The following is a 24,000-nucleotide window of genomic DNA, read 5'->3' on the forward strand; positions in this document are numbered from 1 at the left end:
TTCCTTACACCACTCGCACTCACCTTATGACCAAGAAATTCCACTTCCCCAGCCAACCACGTACACTTCTCCAGCTTCACTTTCACTCCAACCTCTTCCAACCGTTCTAACACCTTCTCAAGCAGTTCCACATTCTCCTCAACAGTCTCACTTGCAATCAAAACGTCATCTATAAACACAGTCACCTTCCTTCTATCAAAACCAGCCAAAACTACATTCATCGCCCTCTGGAAGGCAGCAGGCGCATTAGCCAATCCAAAGCTTAACCTCTTGAATTGATAGTGGCAGCTACCACTCGAAAAAGCCGTAACATGCCTGCTCCCTTCCTCAAGAGGCATCTGGTAATAGCCCTTACCAAAATCCAATTTTGTGAACACTCTCATCCCATGCATCTTATACACACAATCAGACACCACATTCATCGGGAATCGCTCCTTCACAGTCACTTCATTCAACCTTCCTGTAATCCATCACACATCCTCAAACTCCCATCTGTCTTGCGTACTGGGACTATGGGACTATTCCAAGCACTCTCGCTCCTCTCGATCACTCCCACTCTCTCAAGTTCCTCACACTGTTCCTCAATCTCTCGGGCAATAGGCGCAGAAAAGTGTCGGGGACGCTGATATATGGGGGTATCGTCATTCAAAACTATCTTGAACTCTGGGAGCTTAGCTTCCCCTGAAATCCTCATCACCCAGACTCAACGCACCCCGCCTATCCCACAACATCTGCATCAACCGCTCCCTCTCGTCATCACCAACATTTTCATCCACCCCAATTCTTTCTCTCAACTCATCATACTTCCACTCATCACTTTGCTTTCATGCTACCTGTCATCACCTGCCGCACCCTAACATATCTTTCGTCGTCCACATCCACCAACGTATACAACAACCCCACACAATCACCTTCACGTATACCCCGCACTCGCTTTTTCCTAACACTCGGCAATGAGGCCACAAAAACCCGAGGATTCTCCATATCCAAAATCCCGTCGTACACATGCACACTCGCTCTTACCAACTTGTTCGCATCCACACCCTCAACCACATATGCACACTTGTCACCTTTGACAATCCCAAGACTATCGGGCCACGCAACTTTCACACTAACAACTTCTCCAACTTCTCGCGGCACTTTTACACTCTCTTTTCGCAACCAACGGCACTACCTTCCATATTTTACTGCTTATCCTCCATCCCCATCCAAGTACAACTCTCCATGTACATTCCCCTTCCTATGCAACTCAATCATATCCTGCTCGGATGGACCACCATCCCACACTTCTTCAGGAACCTGTATCCTAACAACATATCTACTTATCACTATCCTTCCCTCGATCACACAAAAGTCACCTTCATCCATCACTACCCCTTTCGATTTCTACATTTTCACGCAACATTCCCACCACAGGCATACCCAAATTTCCTATTCCTCGTACCTCCCCTTTACATTTCCTAATTTCACACTCACTCAGCAACTTGTCACATCCATTCTTAAAAAGAACACTGACACTGCACCCAGTATCAATCAAAGCAACCAAACACACCCCTTTGCACCTCACTTTTACACTCATACATCATGAGCTCTTCCTCCAAACCCTTTTTCATGCAACAATCCTTCACGCACATGCATCACTCTTACTGACCGCACACCAGAGGACCCACCCAACTGAATCCCCTTTGTACCTAGTTTCCCGAACTCCCAACCTGACTCATCCTCTTTCGCCTACACACACTCGCCACATGACTCCATTCCACATTCAACACATTTTGCCGCTGTTCCTTACACATCCTAGCATAATGCCCATTCTTCCCGCAATTACCGCAAACCTCAGTCACACGAGTACCTCGACATCCACTTGCTATATGCCCTACTTGCCCACACCTGTAACACTTAACATCCTATCTTTCTTACACTCGCTCACCAAATGCCCTGTTTGCCCACACCCGAAGCAAGCTCCCAACGCCCACGACATTCATTCTTCCTGTGCCTAGCTTCCACATCTGTAACATTGCTGCTCTCGTTCACGACTAACCGACCCTAATCTTCCAACGCTTGCACTCCGATCTCTCTTAGGGCTAACCATACTTACGTTACTGGCTCTAACGCTCCTATCAACCATTCGCTCTGCCATTCGCCTTGGCCCTTCCAAAACTGCCTCCCTATAGCTCTTAAACTCTGGTATAACATCAGCCACTTCAGTCCTAATACTAACACTTCTACTCTCTTTTCATACACCTATCCAACTCATAACCTCTACTATTTCCAAAATGTCGTTCCACGACAACCTTTCATTCGTCCATCGCATTTTTTTTTCTCCTTACGTTTCAGATTTACAAACTCATACACACTCTCAGGCACAGTCGCCAACAACTTCCTCACTAACTCTTTACACTCATTTATCCCTTCGTCCCCAAACTTTTTCCTGGCCAATGTTTCCAACCTGCACACATACATCGACAACCGACTCACCAACATTCAACATTCTTGCCTCATCAAAAACCATGTTTTCTCCTATATCTAACACTACTCCTTACTCCTCTTCGCCTGTTCCACAATCCTGGCTTTCACACTCTCATACGGCACATTCCCTACACTCATCATTACCCCATACATCATTCAACAAAAAATCCCGTCAAAAAGCCACCCAACTCTCTTGCCCAGACTCTCTTATTATCCCCATACTTTGCCTCACAATACCTCTCATATTCCTTAAAAAAATCCCCTATGTCCCTACTACCATATTCCTCGTATTGTGCACATCTAGGTATCTCTCTCATATATACAGCCTTTCGTACTTCACGCTCACTCTCACTTTCGCTACTACCATTCTGATCCCTCTTAACCTCGTACGAATATAGGGAATCAACTTCCATACTAACATCCATGCTCCTCATTACGCTCTTCTTACCCTTCTTTCCTACCCACCTGTTTCCACTCACCGCTATCCAAATCACTCTCGAGCCCTTTCCCCAATGTATTCAGTCCTAGTCTCATCCTGTCCGTCATCCTTCCTAACCTCTTTCCCTTAATCGTCTTCTTTTCCTCAGCCCCTTCTTATTCTTGTCCTCAGGTTTATCCTTATCCTGTCTCTTTCCCTTCTTTTCCTTTACCTATCACAAACAAGTCACCTTCGTCACTCGTAGTTTCATCCCTCGCTCTTCCACTGTCTTTACCACTTCTGACCTATCACAAGACCTAGTAGGCCTACCCCCTACAGCTCCCTCTCCCATGAACCCCTTCATCATCTCCTGCACTGCATTCATCATCCCTAAGAATTTTTCATCCATTTTCTCAACCATTCTTTTCTTCGCTCCTTTCACTTCTTCTTTCATTTCCACTTTTGCACTCCTTAGCATTCCTCTCATTTCCTCTAACTCGCTCTTCAGCTCCTCAACAACTCTACCCTCAACCTCTCATTATCCACTTCTAATTGTCCTCTTACTTCCCTCTCCAACCATCAACTCCTCCTTCAGCCTCTCCACCTCATCAATCCTTCCATCTCAAACTTTCTCACACTCATACACACTAGCCTAGACCAATTGTCCTGCAGCTGCCACACCAACAGTCCCTGTCCGGGCGCCAAAAAATAATGTGGCGGGATCACAAAAAACAAGTAACCTCCCCACATAAACTTAACCTGTCTGGCTATCAAACCCACCCTCAATCACACTTTCCACTTAAACACTAAAAACCAGCGGAGGCAATTGCCCCAATACCTACATACCGAACAAAAAACACAAACAGGTACTCACCGCTGGCTTCTGATACTAGGACTAGGCTGTGCTGTCGTCCACTGGATATAGGCTATAGGGTAGCCAACACAACAACCACCGCCGACAAACCAAACACAAATCAACCACCCGGGACCCACAACCCCACAAAAACTCAATAACCCAACGACTAAATGCAGATGAACACCAACCGCCTGAAAAACACGACAACCACACGACTACAGCAGTTACAACAACCCGCCAAAACCAACCCTGCCCCAACCACCACTAACAGACACCGAAAATGCACCACCAACCTTCTTAACCTCACCACAACCAGACAGACACACGCACAACAACTTCACAACCCCAAAATCTATCAAATAACACCCAAACAACGACACACCAAGGAAAACTGCTGCCAAAACCAACACTGACTTGACCAGACGCCTCACTGTTTACAACTCTCGTAACAGACTTCCATTGACTACCTACAGACGCCACAACAGACATGCTTCCGACCGCCATCTAACCACTCCCATTCATTCTTCCACCAATCTCTCTCTCTCTCTCTCTCTCTCTCTCACACAACCTTTGTAGATGTTGTCAAATATAAACTAAAATTACTCCTCCATATTACCTCCCCCATTACATTTGACAACATCTCCTTACACTCACAACATCCACACTAAATTGCCTTTCGCAACACCCAAGGATGCTCAGATGCAGGTCCCCTGGATCTTGTTTGAGGACCATCATACACTCTTCAGTTACATTGCCATTCACTTCTTCCAAACCACTTTCTGTTCAAACTCCCATTATCTCCCTCACTACCATCCTCCCAAATTCCATTCACTACTTCACCGATGTCTTCCAACTCTGGTTCCAACATCTCCCTATTTTGGCCACCAAACCACTCAGTTCATCCATACTTCTGTCAAAACTCCTGCAAAGACTTATCCATCCTATCAACCACCTCCTCACTATTCAGTTTCCTTCTCACTGAAGTCTTACTTGTCCCTGTCAACTCAAACCCACATACACCACAAGTATCATTCATTCCCCCAAAGTCCATCCGTAGCACACGCTTTATCAACCGTTTGCGCCCTACCACCACCCCAACTTTACCATGCCGTTCACGCTTTTCCCTTCCAACTTCCTCTCTCCACACTCTTCTGTTTTCTTCCATACTCAACAACACCAACTGTCGATCTCCCAGACCAATTTGTTCACCAACAGTCGGCTCATACTTATTCACCCTCAACCACTCACTCATCGCATTCTCCCGAACATAGTGTGGTACTTCCCTCCACTACGGAGCTGGTTATGGTGTGCCCTAACCTCATCCAGTCCCCCACCTACTCGCAATTTCCCCAAAACATAACTCAATCCACTCGGTCCCACTTCCAAAATCTCAAAAGGCCCTTCAAATTTCTCCCTTACTTTATTCACATTCATTCTTCCCATCTCAACCACCTCTTTCAACACCTTATCCCCAATCTTAAAAACTCTCAAACCTTTCACTCGCTTTCTTCCACAAATCCCGATCACCTTCTGACAGACCCAACTGCGGTCTGACAATCCTTTCAAAATTCAACACATATTTACAAGGAGACATACCTATACTCTTCTGTAGTGTGGCATTATATACCCAAACTGCACGTCCTACATACATATCCCAATCCTTGTCGCTCTTACTCATCATTCGCAAAATCTCAGTCATCGTCCTAACAGTCCTTTCAGCCAACCCATTCGCACTGTCATATACGGAGTAGAATACACATGCACAATACCCCATTCCTTCAACATTTCTTCAATTCCCATCCCACAAACTCAGGTCCATTATCACTCAACATTTTTGCCGGCTTACACACACACATGGGTAACATCACTTGACCCACCATTCGTGCAACAGTTTCACTCCTCTTATCTTTGATGGGAACCACATAAAGCAAATTTACTCATGTGATACCACACAATCATCCCACGTGTCCTCTCGCAGTCCTGGCAAAGAAACACAATCAATCACAAGCATTTCAAACGGCTCTTTCATCTGCAATCGCAACACAGGTGGACTTGCATGCACACTCTGATACTTTCCCCTCTGACAGTCTTCACACGTGACAGCCACATCCACACAAATCTTACTCAACCCAGGAGCATACAATCTCTCTCTCATGGCATTCCCACAACTTATTTTTTTCCCATATGCCCAAACCGATCATGCACCAACAACACATACTCACAGCTGACTCAACAAAAACACTTGCACATACACTTTCCTTGTCATACACCCCTTCCTGATGCAAAAAGTACACTATGTTTTTGCACACCACAAAACGTTTAGCAACCCTCTTATATACATCCAACTCACATGGCCAGTCTTCCACACGCACTCCTCCCAAAACACATTGTCGCAACACACTTATCTCCAGGCACTTATTTGCATTTCCTCAATCTCTTCCTCACTCAACAGATCATTCTCACTCCTAGCAATATCAATCATACCCACAAAGTTTGCTACAAACACATTACCATCTGAATCTAGCTACTTGCCTGCCCCCCTTTCTAAGAATTCCATTTCCTACATCTACGTCTATATCGTGGATCCTCAAAAAATCTATCCCTAATAAAAAAACAAGATGGCATATCATTTTCTCCTATAACTATAAAGTTATGCATTACCTCAAGATCTCCCAACCTAACCTTTAACCGTACCTCTTCCCATACTAAAACACTTCCTTGTCCTAACCCCATGTATTCTCACACTTGTAGACTGCCTTTTCACTTCCCAATCACATCTCTCAAGTTCACTCACCACTGACCCCATCACCAAGGAAACTTGTGCCCCTGTGTCAACCAAACTACAATACTCACTATCATTTACTTGGACAAAACGTCACCATTTTTCCCTCGAGTCCCATGGCATAACACAACATTCACTACCACGTTCACTGGTTATCCACATCACAATCCTCCTCATCACATTCATCCTCAGCTAACATCCCATTTCCAATTCAATGACTCAGATCCCCTTCACAGTCCCTTTTTGTAACCAACCAATTACAACCACGTTCCCCGCACTGAATCATCAAAACCCCACGTTCATTACCAGTACTCACCCTTCCTCGATATTCAACCGGTCTGTCCCATCCAAAATACAACAACACTTTTATTCCAAACAACTCAGCTACTGCTGACAACAATTCATACAACACTTCTCCCTGCCCACCTTGTTCCTCCGCACATGCCACTTCCTTCTGCACATCACTCATCAACTTCAGCTCGCAACTCATTCACACTACCGGGTACCTCTTCAACCAGACCCTTACCTTCCAAGTTTTTCAATGCTGAAAACAAACATTCACATTCTGTCATTCCCTTCAAACCTCTCTTTTACAACCAACCCCTCAGGTACCATATTCGGATCCCAGTCACTTTTCACAACACACTGTCCTTACCATGCATCCTAGAAATCGTATCAGCAATCACATTTTTACTCCCCGGCACATATTCTAAGCTAAAATCAAACTCACTCAAAATCCTCAATTGTCCTCGCAATCCTAGCATTCACACTTTCCTTCTTGATCATATAAACTAACGGCCGATGATCTGTCCTTATGACAAATTTTACCCCATACAAAAACACTTTCAACGCTTTCACACAAAACCTATTGCCGCAAGCTCCTTCTCAACCACCGAATACTTAAGCTCTGCTTTATTAAAAGCTTTACTCACATACGCAATCACTCTCAATTGTCCCTCCCCCATTCACCTCTTGCATCTGCACCAAGCATCCTCCCATACTAAACTTACTAGCATCAGCATACAACTCAAGCTTACTGGCATCCTCACTGTAGTCCGGAAAAGCCAAGGTGACGTCCCTAGCAGCCTCCTCTTCAATCTCTCAAATGCTCCCACCATTCGCTCATCCCACCTAGCTTAGTACAATTTTTCTTCCCGTCCATTCAGTCACGGCTTCCCTATACCCGAACAATCCCTAACGAACTTCCTCCCGAACTCAATCAAACCCAAAAAACCCTTTAACTCCCGCACGTCCGGGGACGTGGAAACTCCTTTACTTTTTCCACAAACTTTTCACTCTTCCATTACACCACTCGCACTCACCTTATGACCAAGAATTCCACTTCCCCAGCCAACCACGTACACTTCTCCAGCTTCACTTTCACTCCAACCTCTTCCAACCGTTTCTAACACCTTCTCAAGCAGTTCCACATTCTCCTCAACAGTCTCACTTGCAATCAAAACGTCATCTATAAACACAGTCACCTTCCTTCTATCAAAACCAGCCAAAAACTACATTCATCGCCCTCTGGAAGGCAGCAGGCGCATTAGCCAATCCAAAGCTTAACCTCTTGAATTGATAGTGGCAGCTACCACTCGAAAAAGCCGTAACATGCCTGCTCCCTTCCTCAAGAGGCATCTGGTAATAGCCCCTTACCAAATCCAATTTTGTGAACACTCTCATCCATGCATCTTATACACACAATCAGACACACACATTCACGGGAATCGCTCCTTCACAGTCACTTCATTCACCTTCCTGTCCATCCACACATCCTCAAACTCCCATCTGTCTTGCGTACTGGACTATGGGACTATTCCAAGCACTCTCGCTCCTCTCGATCACTCCCACTCTCTCAAGTTCCTCACACTGTTCCTCAATCTCTCGGGCAATAGGCGCAGAAAAGTGTCGGGGACGCTGATATATGGGGGTATCGTCATTCAAACTATCTTTGAACTCTGGGAGCTTAGATCCCCTGAAATCCTCATCACCCCGACTCAACGCACCCCGCCTATCCCACAACATCTGCATCAACCGCTCCCTCTCGTCATCACCAACATTTTCATCCACCCCAATTCTTCTCTCAACTCATCATACTTCCACTCATCACTTTCTTTCATGCTACCTGTCATCACCTGCCGCACCCCTAACATATCTTTCGTCGTCCACATCCACCAACGTATACAACAACCCCACACAATCACCTTCCACGTATACCCCGCACTCGCTTTTTCCTAACACTCGGCAATGAGGCCACAAAAAACCCGAGGATTCTCCATATCCAAAATCCCGTCGTACACATGCACACTCGCTCTTACCAACTTGTTCGCATCCACACCCTAACCACAATATGCACACTTGTCACCTTTGACAATCCCAAGACTATCGGGCCACGCAACTTTCACACTAACAACTTCTCCAACTTCTCGCGGCACTTTTACACTCTCTTTCGCAAACCAACGCACTCCCTTCCATATTTTACTGCTACTCCTCCATCCCCATCCAAGTACAACTCTCCCATGTACATTCCTCCCCTTCCTATGCAACTCATCATATTCCTGCTCGGATGGACCACCATCCCACACTTCTTCAGGAACCTATATCCTAACAACAGATCATACTTATCACTCCTTCCTCGATCACACAAAAGTCACCTTCATCCATCACTACCCCTTCGATTTCTACATTTTCACGCAACATTCCCACCACAGGCATACCCAAATTTCTATTCCTCGTACCTCCCCTTTACATTTCCTAATTTCACACTCATCAGCAACTTGTCACATCCATTCTTAAAAAGAACACTGACACTGCACCCAGTATCAATCAAAGCAACCAAACACACCCCTTTGCACCTCACTTTTACACTCATACATTCATGAGCTCTTCCTCCAAACCTTTTTTCATGCAACAATCCTTCACGCACATGCATCCACTCTTACTGACCGCACACCAGAGGACCCACCCAACTGAATCCCCTTTGTACCTAGTTTCCCGAACTCCCAACCTGACTCATCCTCTTTCGCCTACACACACTCGCCACATGACCCTTCCATTCCACATTCAACACATTTGCCCGCTGTTCCTTACACATCCTAGCATAATGCCCATTCTTCCCGCAATTACCGCAAACCTCAGTCACACGAGTACCCTCGACATCCACTTGCTATATGCCCTACTTGCCCACACCTGTAACACTTAACATCCCTATCTTTCTTACTCGCTCACCAAATGCCCTGTTTGCCCACACCCGAAGCAAGCTCCCAACGCCCACCGACATTCATTCTTCCTGTGCCCTAGCTTCCACATCTGTAACATTGCTGCTCTCGTTCACGACTAAAACCGACCCTAATCTTCCAACGCTTGCACTCCGATCTCTCTTAGGGCTAACCATACTTACGTTTACTGGCTCTAACGCTCCTATCAACCATTCGCTCTGCCATTCGCCTTGGCCCTTCCAAAACTGCCTCCCTATAGCTCTTAAACTAAACTGGTATAAACATCAGCCACTTCAGTCCTAATACTAACACTTCTACTCTCTTTCATACACCTATCCAACTCATAATCCTCTACTATTTCCAAAATGTCGTTCCACGACAACCTTTCATTCGTCCATCGCATTTTCTCCTTACGTTTCAGATTTACAAACTCATACACACTCTCAGGCACAGTCGCCAACAACTTCCTCACTAACTCTTTACACTCATTTATCCCTTCGTCCCCAAACTTTTTCCTGGCCAATGTTTCCAACCTGCACACATACATCGACAACGACTCACCAACATTCATTCTTGCCTCATCAAAAACCATGTTTTCTCCTATATCTACTACTCCTTATCCTCTTCGCCTGTTCCACAATCCTGGCTTTCACACTCTCATACGGCACATTCCCTACACTCATCATTACCCCTATACATATTCAACAAAAATCCCGTCAAAAAGCCACCAACTCTCTTGCCCAGACTCTCTTTATTATCCCCATACTTTGCCTCACAATACCTCTCATATTCCTTAAAAAAATCCCCTATGTCCCTACTACCATATTTCCTCGTATTGTGCACATCTAGGTATCTCTCTCATATATACAGCCTTTCGTAATTCCCGCTCACTCTCACTTTCGCTACTACCATTCTGATCCCTCTTAACCTCGTCCGAATATAGGGAATCAACTTCCATACTAACATCCATGCTCCTCATTACGCTCTTCTTACCCTTCTTTCTACCCACCTGTTTCCACTCACCGCTATCCAAATCACTCTCAGCCCTTTCCCAATGTATTCAGTCTAGTCTCATCCTGTCCGTCATCCTTCCTAACCTTCTTTCCCTTAATCGTCTTCTTTTCCTCAGCCCCCTTCTTATTCTTGTCCTCAGGTTTATCCTTATCCTGTCTCTTTCCCTTCTTTCCTTTACCTATCACAAACAAGTCACCTTCGTCACTCGTAGTTTCATCCCCTCGCTCTTCCACTGTCTTTACCACTTCTGACCTATCACAAGACCTAGTAGGCCTACCCCCTACAGCTCCCTCTCCCATGAACCCTTCATCATCTCCTGCACTGCATTCATCATCCCTAAGAATTTTTCATCATTGTTTTCTCAACCATTCTTTCTTCTGCTCCTTTCACTTCTTCTTTCTTTCACTTTTGCACTCCTTAGCATTCCTCTCATTTCCTCTAACTCGCTCTTCAGCTCCTACACTCTACCCTCAACCTCTCATTATCCACTTCTAATTGTCCTCTTACTTCCCTCTCCAAACCTCAACTCCTCCTTCAGCCTCTCCACCTCACTCAAATCCTTCCATCTCAAACTTTCTCACCACTCATACACACTAGCCTAGACCAATTGTCCTGCAGCTGCCACACCAACAGTCCCTGTCCCGTGGGCGCCAAAAAATAATGTGGCGGGATCACAAAAACAAGTAAACCTCCCCACATAAACTTAACCTGTCTGGCTATCAAACCCACCCTCAATCACACTTTCCACTTAACACTAAAAAACACAGCAGGACAATTGCCCCAATACCTACATACCGAACAAAAAACACAAACAGGTACTCACCGCTGGCTTCTGATACCTAGGACTAGGCTGTGCTGTCGTCCACTGGATATAGGCTATAGGGTAGCCACACAACCACCGCCGACAACCAAACACAAATCAACCACCCGGGACCCACACCCAACCCACAAAAACTCAATAACCCAACGACTAAATGCAGATGAACACCACCGCCTGAAAAAACACGACACAACCACACACTTACAGCAGTACAACAACCCGCCAAAACCAACCCTGCCCCAACCACCACTAACAGACACCGAAAATGCACCACCAACCTTCTTAACCTCACCACAACCAGACAGACACACGCACAACAACTTCACAACCCCAAAATCTATCAAATAACACCAAACAACGACACAAACCAAGGAAAACTGCTGCCAAAACCAACACTGACTTGACCAGACGCCTCACTGTTTTACAACTCTCGTAACAGACTTCCATTGACTACCTACAGACGCCACAACAGACATGCTTTCCGACCGCCATCTAACCACTCCCATTCATTCCTTCCACAATCTCTCTCTCTCTCTCTCTCTCTCTCACACAACCTTTGTAGATGTTGTCAAACATATAAACTAAATTACTCCTCCATAGAGTGACCATGGTTGCTCAGGACCATCCTCAAGCGCCCAAGAGTGTCCGTAAGTGCCCAAAAGCATCCTGGGCACCTATGGTCAACATCAAATACTGACTATAATGAAGGTCATACAAGAGGAAAGCAACTAAAGACTAATTTTCTGAAGGAAATATGATGCTGATGAGAAACACTAAAAGAATTTATAAAATATAAGAAGTACCTTGTTTTGGAAATGTACATAAACCAAACAAAGTGAACAGTCAGCACATACCCTTTTGTCTGTCCTACTGCTAGCCCTATAATTTTATCCTTTTGCTTCTGTGGTTGTCTTTCCCATACCATTGGCGGTGTAGCATCTGGGTTAAAAAAAAATTAACCTTCCAGGTGAGTGGTGTGTAGTGGAGGAGGTGATTATCCAGCCTGCTGGGTCTCCTAGACCTAAGTCACTACATACTCCTCTGAACCTGGGAGAAGTCATACTAAACGTGCAAGGGAGGCTGATAGGAATTACCCAGGGTAATTACCCCCCTCAGTCAAACCTGTTGCATTTCCCCAGGTAATGACAGAGCCATTGGAAAGGTGTCTTCATGGAAGTTTAGTGGAGGAGCTGGCTACTCATCCCTCTGATTCAGTAGGCAAAGGTCCCTGGCAAACTCCCCTAAACCGGGGAGAAGCCATACTAGAGGCCCAAGAGATTTGGTGGGATTTGTCCATGGTTAATTGAACCCTCAGGCACACCTTTTACAAAGTCCCACCGTGCCGTTGGAAAGGTATCTACATGGAATTGCTGTGGAAGGGAAGGGTGCCCTCTGTTTCCCTCCTTCGTTTGTATTGAAGAGAGGACACTCATATTACACCACTGGAGAACCTCCCTCTTTCTGGGTGCATTTGCCTACACCCAAGGTGACTTTTCAAGACTTAATGAGCCTTCACGCAGGTCTGCTTTCTTGGTTGCTAAAGTTATATTTTTGTTGGCCAATTGGGATCACTTTCTAACCAATCTCTTCAAGGTGTTTGAAGTGATCAGATTTTTAGATTGGCCAGTGAGCACTCTGGCCAAGAAGATCCAAGGTCATCTGTCTGTGCCTGCTGATCTTTCTGTGGATTTGTTTGGTGTTCTTTCATGTATTGACTTAGCAGTTAGGGATGGCTCCTGGGAGTTGGCATCCACATTTTTATTATAGGGATACATAAGAAATGTGAACTGTGGTGTTCCTTTACCTCTAAAGGTGTAACTTCAGGGCAGAAGTCAGTGCTTTTGTTTTCCCCATAGTTTGTGATTTCCTTTTTCCACAAGTGGTAGCAATTGGTATCGCTTCTGAGTTGCAAAGAAAGTCAACTCAGGACTTGTTGGTGCAACCTTTGAAATGTTCTAGGGAGGTTTCAACTCGATGCTAAAGCCTCTTCCCTTTTTACAACAGTTGCCTTTTTGAGGTGGTGGACAAAGTTGACAATCCAGACCAAGAGCGAGCATCCAATTCCCCTCCAGGGATATCAGGAAGTCAACATCCAAACCTCCTCCCAAAGAGTGAGGGTGTTCCCATGCAGCAGTAGGAGCCAGCATCCAAGTGATGAAGAGATCAGGTCTCCTGGAACTTGGATGTATGTCCATGCCCCTTTCATGTTCCCCCGAGTTCATTTTCTAGATTTCCTTACTGGGAAGACACCCTTCCAAGTAGCCTCTGGTTTGACTAGGACATACTAGTGAGATCTAGCCTCTTAAGTAGCTTTCAGGCACAATATGTCCCTTACTTCCATTCTGCATCATCCTATTGAAAGTATAATTGTCCTCTGCATTTCACTTTCTTGAGTGAATCCAGAATTCCTAGCTCTACTGGCTTCCAACTCATCTGGAGCCAGCTAAAAGTCCGACTCCCAGCATTAAGGCTTTACACCTCCTCGAACTTCTAGTTTGTCTGACTCCCAGTTCACAGGGTGACAACTTCAATCTGCCAAAGCTACTGTCTGACACCAGCTACAGAGCCATGAGCTACCACTATCTCCCACAAACCCTCACCAGTCCCGAGCATATTAGCTCAACTGGCTTACAGCGCTTCTTGCACCAGCTACAGCCTGACACCAGATCATTATGTGTGTGCCCAAATACTCTCTAACACTGTTGGGAAAATAGGGAGGTCTCTGTTCATTTGGATTTATCAGAGGACCATCCTTTACGTATAGCGATATGGCAAGATCTGTTTCACTCACTGACTAGAACATATTACATTTATGGACTTTTACTTTGAGGCGCACACAGAATTATAAGAGCAGTTTGCCGCCTTCTAAATAAAGCTAAGAATGTCAGAGTAACCTCTACCCCTTTAGCTTACGTATATGTTATGTATTGTATGTCCATTCTGCATTCAAACTACTGGGAATGTAATTGTTCTTTGTTTCTCAATAATTTTATGGAGGTTAAAAGTGTGTTCAGACCATTTGTAGTGTCTAGCATGGTATGGCAGAAGGAAGCATAGGATTTATTTCTATTATTTCTTCACCTTGTAATAAGCTGTTGAGTTTTGCAGAGCCAAGTGGTGCAATGCACTTGAAGTACCCGCCATGCCACTCTCAGTGGATGGGTTACGATTTTATCTCAGTGTAGGTAACATTATTATATGGTTGTTTTAATGTGCTGCACCCAAGACAAGAGTGGGCACTTATCATGCTTGAACACCATTCAGACATGAACCTTTGCTGTAAAGCTCCCACTTATGTAGTAGATGACACTAGGCTATATCGCCACACCACTACAGGTCAAGATGAGTTCCAACCAGAGGCAGTATCCCAGTAGCTCTCTGAACTGGTAAGGAAACGACAATCATTGTATTAAGTGCTAGCAACTTTTCTATTTCAATTTATCATATAACTTAATATTTTGGAGTAGTATGTGGCCATGTCTCCCACCTCCTGTCAATGTGGGATTCAGCTGTGTAATTACTTGGGAAGTAACTTATGTGAAAATTTTTTCATGATAAAATTGTTTCACTTATTACTTACCAAGTAATTACAGAATTGGACCACACCCTCCTCCCCGCTGATGGACATAAGCCATGAACAAACTGAGCTTTCTGCTTACATTTGTTCCTATTCTCCTGCTAGTGGGTGGAACTGGTCGGTCATCTACACAACGGTTTGAAGCGTTACCCGTGAAATTTTGAATTCAAGTTGCCATATAAGTGGAACTTATAGCTATGTAATTAGTACTTGGTAAGTATATGTTAAACTTAATTTTATGAAAATAACATTTTTCCCTTGATACTTATCTGTTCCTTCACTTATCTATTCCTTCACTTATCTGTTCCCCATTTTGTTTCAGGTCTACCAGAAGAAATTAAGGAAAATCTAAAGGGAAAAGATAAAGAGCTCTTGGAGAGACTCCGGACTGTTTATGTCACATCTAAGGATGTAACAGTAAGTTTTGCATATGTACAAAGGTTTGCTATATTTGTTCTTATGGAAATACAAACTGTCATCTTTTATGTAGGAAGTATTCCTCAGCACAAAATGCCATTGGTTGTGGAAACATGTTAATACAGAAGTTAACTTTGGTTAAGGAGACAGCGTTGGGGGAATGACCCCTCACTCACATGCTATCTCCAAGAACTTTTTTTTTGGCCACTGTCTAGTGTGGATGACTGTCTACACTTGCTAGGCTGATTTATTGAAACCTAATTCTTTTATTTTATTTTGTTCATGCCCGTATGTTGTTACATTAATAAAAAATAAAAAGAGAAGTGCAAAGATGTTGTGAGGGACTGGAGCACATGTGTGTGTGTGTGTGTGTGTGTAAGCTTGATGTTTTTTCTGGTCGCAGACTTACAAGTTCCTTGTAGTGGGAAGATTTGAAGTTATTTATAGTTTTATCCCCCCCATAAGACATATGTGGAGTGGCCACCCTCATAGTGGGAGGGGCTCTGAAGGATGAGGAAGATAAATAAGAAGCATTCATTCACTTCTGAAGGGAATACTCTGCCAATGACAATGCTGAACCCTTCTAGTTTTTTCCACCCCTCCTCTCCTGCGCTTTTCACAGCACTTTTACTTACACAGTTTCTCTTCAGTCAGAGGATGGTACATTTGTTAAGGAGGGCAACTACTATTCTCTCTTGTCTGATAGTGATCCAGGTACCCAGTGAGGTGTCTCCCCTTGTGGGATTCCCTCCTGTGTATATAGTTTGCCCCTGCCTATTCTTGTTGAATCTTCTCACATTCCAGGATTGTTGTCTTCTGTTTAGTACCTGTATGAGGTATGGCCTTCTGTTAATATCCCAGGAAGTCTGTCTTTTTCTGCATTCCTTACCACTTAAATATGCCCAAGACCAAGAAGGCTCCTGTAGCTATTGATGCTGCTTCATCCACTAAGGAGGCTGACCCTCCTGTTGCAGTTGTACTTCCCTAGGAGATGCCTTGGCATCAGCCACAGTGCCCAAGGTGACAACTACTGCAGTGACACTCCTTACCGTGGCCATTCCCTCTGCCTGCACCAGAGGTGAACAAGGCTTGAGCTAGGAGAAATGGAAAATGCACAATGCTTTCCTTCTAAACCCTCTTTGTTATCAAACTTGTCCTCATCCGCTGCCTCATCTTCCTCCTGTAAGAAGAAAAGGTACAGGTCCAAGAAGACTTCTCATAAGATGTCTTGCAGGGCTTTGAGTGAGTGCCTTTCCCTATCTCTGGGAGACAACACTGATTGGCCACCCACAGGTCTCATCAAGCATGCTGTATACCTCATGCTTGATTATATATTGTATAATTGTTATGGGTATAGATAAGTGTGATTATATATTGTATAATTGTTATGGGTATTTTATGCATTGTTGAAATATGGTGGGTGTCCTATATATAGACAACATGTGGTAGATTCTAGAAGGTGTCTGTTGATGTATTTAAGTTGTGTTGTGACGTCATAGGCTGTGACGTCATAGACAAGATGGCGGCGGCGTCGGCAGGATGTAAACAATAACACGGGGCAGTAGAAAGCACGTGTTGGTGGTGTGTGGTTGGTAGGGGAGAGCTCTCTGTCTGGTAGGAGTTGTTTTTTGGGTCGTAAGTCTTGTGGTGCTGGTGTTTTAAGGTGATTTCTGGAGTGTACTGGAGTTGGAGAAAGCGTACAGGTGGGTAGATTATTCATTTTTATAGAGAAAGAAAGGAGTTAGGCTAGGCCAAAATTCAAAATGCTGACCTGTTTTTTCTTGGACAAGAAGACATCTGGCTGTTCCACCCTAGTTCTGCCTGAAACACACCCAGTAGAGCTAGTGTTACCCTCTTGGTTGGTACTTTCTTGGTCCCTAGAGCATATGTTCAGACTGGTCATTGTGCGTGACAGACTTCTATGGTGCTTGTGAGTACAAGGGAGCTGCATGGGTTGGTTAACATTGGCTCTGAACTCTGTTTTTAGATAAGTAACTTACCAAGTAATTACATAGCTAACAATTTCTAGTGTTGGCAGCTAAAATTTGAAATTTGTGGTAACAATTCTTTTGTTTTTGGATGTAGGTACAGTGGACCCCGTCATATTCGTGGGGGATGCGTACTAGACCCCCCCTCTACTATTTAAAACCCACAAATACTCAGAGCCCCCTCTAAAAATGCTTATAACTCCTAATCTTGAAAATTCTGCAAATACCAATGTATAACCTTAATAACATCCCACTTCAAATATACGCTTAAATCACTATCTTATTACTGTATTAATCTTTGATTTTATGTTATTATAGTTTTAAAGTCCATCTTAAACATGTACCATTGAAATAATACATACGTCAATAATAAGAGAGAAGAGAGAAGAGAGAGATGTAGAGAGAGAGAGAGAGAGAGAAGAGAGAGAGAGAAGAGAGAGAGAGAGAGCATTGAATCGGCAACATCACAAATATCACCATCAAGAGTCAAATTATGAATTGTTTCTGAGACATAGAGAATAATAATGAATAATAATGATGAGAGAGAGAGATAGAAATTTTATTGTTATTGTTTAATCTCATTAAACTTAATATTATTAATATTATTAGTAGTACCCTTAAAGATATATACATAGTACACTTCTAACAGTTCCAGCCAAAACAGAGGGAGAAAGTTACCACCATGACATAGGTATCTTGTGGGGCAAAAGAGAGAGAGAGAGAGAGAGAGAGATACGTGAATGTTATTCAGCAACACGGCAACTCTCTCCCCCTCCTGTCACATTACTTGACATATATGACAGCTCTGGACCTCAGCTTAGTACCTAGATCTAAAGAGAAAGATGCAGGGTAAAATGGAAATTCCTTCATTCTTACATAATTTTTTGATTTCTAAACTAAAATTTTACTGATTCCCTATACAGGCGGTCCCCGGGTTACGACGGGGGTTCCGTTCTTAAGACGCGTCGTAACCCGAAAATCGTCGTAAGCCGAAACGACGTTCTTGAAAACATGTCCACAGGGAAAATTTCACTAATTTGCAATTTTTCTTAGGGCCGTATCTCTATAATTATCACTAATTTACTTTTTTCATGTGCAACACTGTGTATTCACAAATTACTGTATATTTTCATTAAAATACAAGAGAGAGAGAGAGAGAGAGAGAGAGAGAGAGAGAGAGAGAGAGAGAGAGAGAGATTACATAAAACCATTAAATTCGTTGACCATTGTATGGCATTGTTAAGCTCAGAGTGTCACTGGAGTTATGAGGTAGGGAAATTGATACAGAAAAAGACGAAGGGAAGAATTTTCTTTTGAAATTAGTTATCGTATTATTACTACTTATATTATTATTATTATTATTTGAAATATAATAAACACGTGCATCTACCATAAAAATTCTCTCATCTCAGTAAGAAAGAGGAATTATCCTTACAAGTGAAATGGAAAGGTCATTTTCATCTCTTTAAAATACGACCATTATGAATTTTGTATTAAAGTTTTATTATTATATTATTATTATTATTATTATTATTATTATTATTATTATTATTATTATTATTAAATAACTGAAATATCAATAAACATTTTGAACATACTAGTACCATAAAAATTCTTTCATCTCGGTAAAAGAGGAGAGAGAGAGAGAGAGAGAGAGAGAGAGAGAGAGAGAGAGAGAGATGAGCGAGAGAGAGAGAGAGAGAGAGAGAGAGAGAATTATTATTTTTATTATGTGATATCATTTCAACTTATTAAACTTACTAATACAGTATTAATCAAAATTAATATTTGAAAATTAGTAAATCATTTTTGTATTATAAAAATGTATTTAGTCATGAAAATAAACATCAAAATATACTAATTAGTGATTATTTTCGTCGGAAAATACAAAGAGAGAGAGAGAGAGAGAGAGAGAGAGAGAGAGAAAAAAAAAAACTGTGCTAAACTATAAAGGATTCTTATCATAGTATGCGTTTTTTAAAAGCTTCGTTAACTCGGAGCGTCGGAAGCATCAGCGTCGTAACCTCAGAACAAGCGTCGTAACCCAGGGTGGATTTTTCAATGAATATTTAAGAAAAAGCGTCGTAACCTCGGAACGTCGTAAGCCGGACCCGTCGTAACCCGGGGACCGCCTGAAGTCTTATGTTGAGTGTAAGGGCTGGGATGGCAAGCAGTGGAAAAATTAAATTCTTATCTATCAAAGTTAGCAAGGGATAGAGGAAAGCAAATATTAAACAAGACAGAACTATGACTCGTCAGGAATCAGTTATGTCGTCCATTAATATTCTGATTCTGTTCCTGTAATTTTGCCCATTCCCAGTCCTTCGACTGTTTTACCTAATCCTTGTCACAGCTCCCAGGTTCTTGACCCTAACACCATTGCCGCTTTAGAGTGTAAATTTCCCCGTAAGTTCAAATTATGAGTTCATACAGTGCTTATGGAGCGCAAAAGTGAAATGAGTGAAGTGCAAGTGGAGGAGCTGGCTGTCTGTCCTGCCAATCCTCCTAGGCGAAGACCCCTAGCATACTCCCCTGCACCAGGGAGAAGCCATACCAGAAGCCCAATGGAGCTTATTAGGGTCTGCATATAGGCAGTTGACCTCAGTCTCACCTGTCGTCAAATCCTAGGTGATGACAGCAGACAGCCGTTGGAAAGGCGTTTTTGCAGAAATGCGCTGTCTTTCCTCTGTTCTGAGGCATCTAGCCCCAAACAGAGGACCAGTGGCGCTTTAATGATGCTTCAAGAAATTTGAAAAGGTCTGCTGTTGACGTATCCTCAACGTCAGCAGTTCCGTGCAAGAAAGTTAAGGAAGCTGTGCCATTATGTAGTTTTTGGGACAGCCTGGAGAGGTTCTCCAGACGCTGTCCTCCTGTTCATAGACAGAAGCGCTCATTAGTGCCAAGCAGTGCACCAGTCACTGAATACCAGCTGGCTCCATGCACCAAATATATTGCACCTGGACGTTCAGTAGTTCTTGAGCGCCAGTTGGCACCAACTCACCCAGCCTCTTCCAAGCACTTGGCAGCATTTGAGCGCCCATTGACGACTGAACACCCAGTGACCACCGAGTGGACATTAGCAGCAGAGCAGTTAGCAGCTCCTGGTTGGCAGCCAGTGCCCTCTAATTTAGAGAATCATGACTGCTCTTGCTTCTTTGGCTAGTTCAGCATCAGCTCAAGAAAATATAGTGAGTTCAGTGGCACAGCAAGTACCTTCTGTAGCGGATCCTGTTCTTGATCCTATCCAGCAGAAGTTTGATAATATTTTGGTTTTTTGTAATAAACCTTCTTCTGTTTTGAAATCTCCTGAAGACGTATCCCTGTCTCCGATGTTATCAGCAGAAAAGGAAGAAGAAAAGGCTCAGAAAAAAGAATCTCCCTCAACCCCTTATGCAGTGTTGCTAAAGTTTTTGCATTGTAGCTACTCTACCTTTTTCTCTCCAGCAGCTTCTGCTTCTCCAGCTTTGATGCTTCAGTTGAGAATTCAGTCTGACTCAGCCAGGTTACCGAAGATGGTTTCGTCAACTTCAGCAAAGAAGGCACTTTGGGAAGTTGACACCTGGTTAGCAGACAAGAGAGAGAAAGGTAAGACTTGTTTTAACTACCTGCCTTCTCATCTTCTTAGTAGGAGGTACGTGTACGTATTATGGGACCATAGAAGCACCGTCCTTGGGAATTTCTGCCTCCTCTCAAGGGGACTTCTCCGGTCTCATTAATTCAGCCCGAAGGTCGGCATTCTCAGCTGCTAAGGTGATGTTCTCTTCAGCAGAACTGGGTCACTTTATGAAGAACACCTTCAAGATTCTGGAAGTCATCAGCTTTTTAGATTGGTCAGTGGCCGCACTGGCTAAGAAAATTCAGAAGTACATATCCCGATTTTCCAGTGGACATAGCTTGAGACCTGTTAGGCGTTCTTTCCTGTGTGGACAAAGAGGTAAGAGAGGCATCTAGAGTTAGATTCTCTTTATACCTTGGGGGTTTTAATTGATTTTACAGCATTCCTTATAAAAATCCATGAAATAAAAAATCATAAAAATCTGTGATTAAACAGCTGTGCTTATATAAAAGTAGGTTTGGCAGTAGCAAAAGTGTAAGTGATAGACTGAGTAACACTGTCTGAAGATATCATTCAAAAGTTTTATATCTAATTTTGTTGCTTTGTATTCTATTATTGTAAGGCTTTATTACTGTAGTATTGAATATACAGTAGTATAAATATTTTTACACCATAAACTCTCATTTGAAAATGTAAACATTCCACTAAATGGTCTGCAGACTGACAAAAACCTTCCTCTTGGAGAGACTGTCAGGAAGGTCTAGCTTTCTTGGCAATCAGAGACCCAATGGCTCAAGAACAGAAACTGCATACTTAGGAATAACCAGCTTAACTTTGGCAAATAATCCTCTACCACTTGTCCTCTTTGGAGAAGCTTATCCCACACAGCTGACTTCCTCTGTGTTTGTGTCAGTGGCAACGTCAATTGTAGTGTTCAGCACCAAATGACCCTCCCCCTCAGCTTGTTCCCATGAGTGAGGGATCAGAAGATTTTGCCTGAGATGTTAATTGTACGGACTCACTGAATGAAGGATGGGGTGCACACCTGAGGGGTATGTTTGTGTCAGGTGTTTAGACAGAGGATGAACTTTTCTACATGTCAATGTTTGGTATATGTGCTGGAAGATGCCTTACAACACCCTTTGGACAATGTGGACATTGCACCTTGCTCCCTTTCAGCTCTGCCAAGTGATCAATACGTGTGCCTCAGAATGGCTCTGGCAGCTCCTCGTTTGGCCCCTGACTAAGTGGTTTCACAATTTTATGGCTCTTTTAGTAAAGACATTTGGAGAGATTCCCATGCTACCCTTCCTTTGTCAGCCACACTTACAGTGGTTTCATCAAGTGTTACAATCCCTCTGACAGCAGGCTTGGAGTTATTCAGCCAGCGTCCCCAACCTACAAAAGTTTTTTTTTCTCAGGACTGGCCAGTAGATTCAATGTGCTTCTGATGATCTGCAGCTAATGTGGACTAGGGGAATTGGACCAGCATCCATGTTTGGCATCATAGAAGGTGGTCTATTCTGACCGAAGCTTCAATCCATTTAAAGGCTTGAAGCTCTTTGCTTCAATAAAATTATCCATGCTCAGGAGCTTTGGGCAGAATGGCAGCAGGTTTTTCCTGGCAAGCATAAGAAGGTGTTTAGAAACACCCTTTCTTTCTGGTTTCATGCTGTAATCAGATGAGCTTACAACTCCTTGGGTGTAGTAGACATTTGTACAGTTTGGATGAGAGCTTAAAAAGTCTGGCATTTCGGAGTAACCTTTTGGTAGCAAGGGTAATGAGGGCAGAAGTCTGGAAATATTAGACCACCCTTGCCTCATTCCACCTGAGGTATGTCACCCACAGGTCATTAGACACCTTTTAAGCAGAGCCTATGGTTGTTGCTCAACAGATTTAGCTGCTCAAGCTCTCTTTTATTTTTACATTCAAGCATCTTGCCTAAGATAGTCAGCGGACTTAAGACCGGTTGAATGGTAGACTGCTTGGCTTCTCTTCCTTCTCCCCTACTCTCTATGCAAGCCAGCTGTTTAGGCTGAGTATAGTCAGGACTGGGAGCAGACGCAGGTGCTACATGGTAAAGCACCCTGTTGTAAAGCTTTGATTTATGAAATATGACTCTGACTTTCCTTTAAATCAAGTGGGGAAGGAGACAGTCACCTGTTAATAGAGCTTTTCTGAGCTTATCAGTTGTATTACCCATATTTAATTACCTTCCAAATTTTGTCACCTCATGCATAATCACACTTCATTCCCCAAGGCTTTCCGCTTCAGGCAAGATCTCAGATACATCTCACTCAGGTCCAGGTTCCTGTTGTTCTGTCATCTGTATGTCAGACCAAGCAGGAGGGTAGAGGAGTCATCAATGCTTTACTCACTATAATTACTGGAAACATGACATTTCCAGTTGGAGATTCAACTTAGCAGTCAGTTGAGAGATGACTTCCCACTTGTGGAGTGAGTATCCTATGTAAAAGGTGGTATTTCTGTTGGAACAAATAACATTTTTTTTCAAGTAATTTATATTTTTCTTAAGTATACAAACCAGAGCTTTTTATCCTAATCCCACACCATTCCTTCCTGATTAGTCCCCGATTACCAAGTTTCTAAAGCACATTCCCACTCACACTGAGGAATACGCATACATAAAAGGATTTGGTTTGTATACTTAGAGAAAATGCAAATTAATTTAAAACATTTTTTCATCTCCTCTGTATTAATGCCAAAATTAATTAGTGTGCCTTTATTTGGACATATTTTTTATACCATTGGTATTATTAGAATTATTGTCATACATACAGACCTATAAACATTTTATTTTTTATGGGGGTTGGGGGACAGAATTCTCATCACCTCTAATCTTTCAGTCAATGAGGGTAAGAAG

General features: G+C 43.3%; 1 protein-coding gene across 3 annotated transcripts in view; it reads left to right on the forward strand.

Moving 5' to 3' along the window:
• Positions 1-24,000, forward strand: part of LOC135207336 (protein NDUFAF4 homolog) — a 220,632-nt gene that overhangs the window by 88,595 nt on the left and 108,037 nt on the right. For all 3 annotated transcript variants that reach the window (XM_064239043.1, XM_064239045.1, XM_064239044.1), the window contains exon 3: positions 15,477-15,571. In XM_064239043.1, coding sequence (XP_064095113.1) covers positions 15,477-15,571 — 95 coding nt within the window. The remainder of the gene's footprint in view (positions 1-15,476; positions 15,572-24,000) is intronic.

The sequence above is a fragment of the Macrobrachium nipponense genome, chromosome 32 (assembly GCF_015104395.2).
Source record: "Macrobrachium nipponense isolate FS-2020 chromosome 32, ASM1510439v2, whole genome shotgun sequence".
Taxonomy (NCBI): Eukaryota; Metazoa; Arthropoda; class Malacostraca; order Decapoda; family Palaemonidae; genus Macrobrachium; species Macrobrachium nipponense.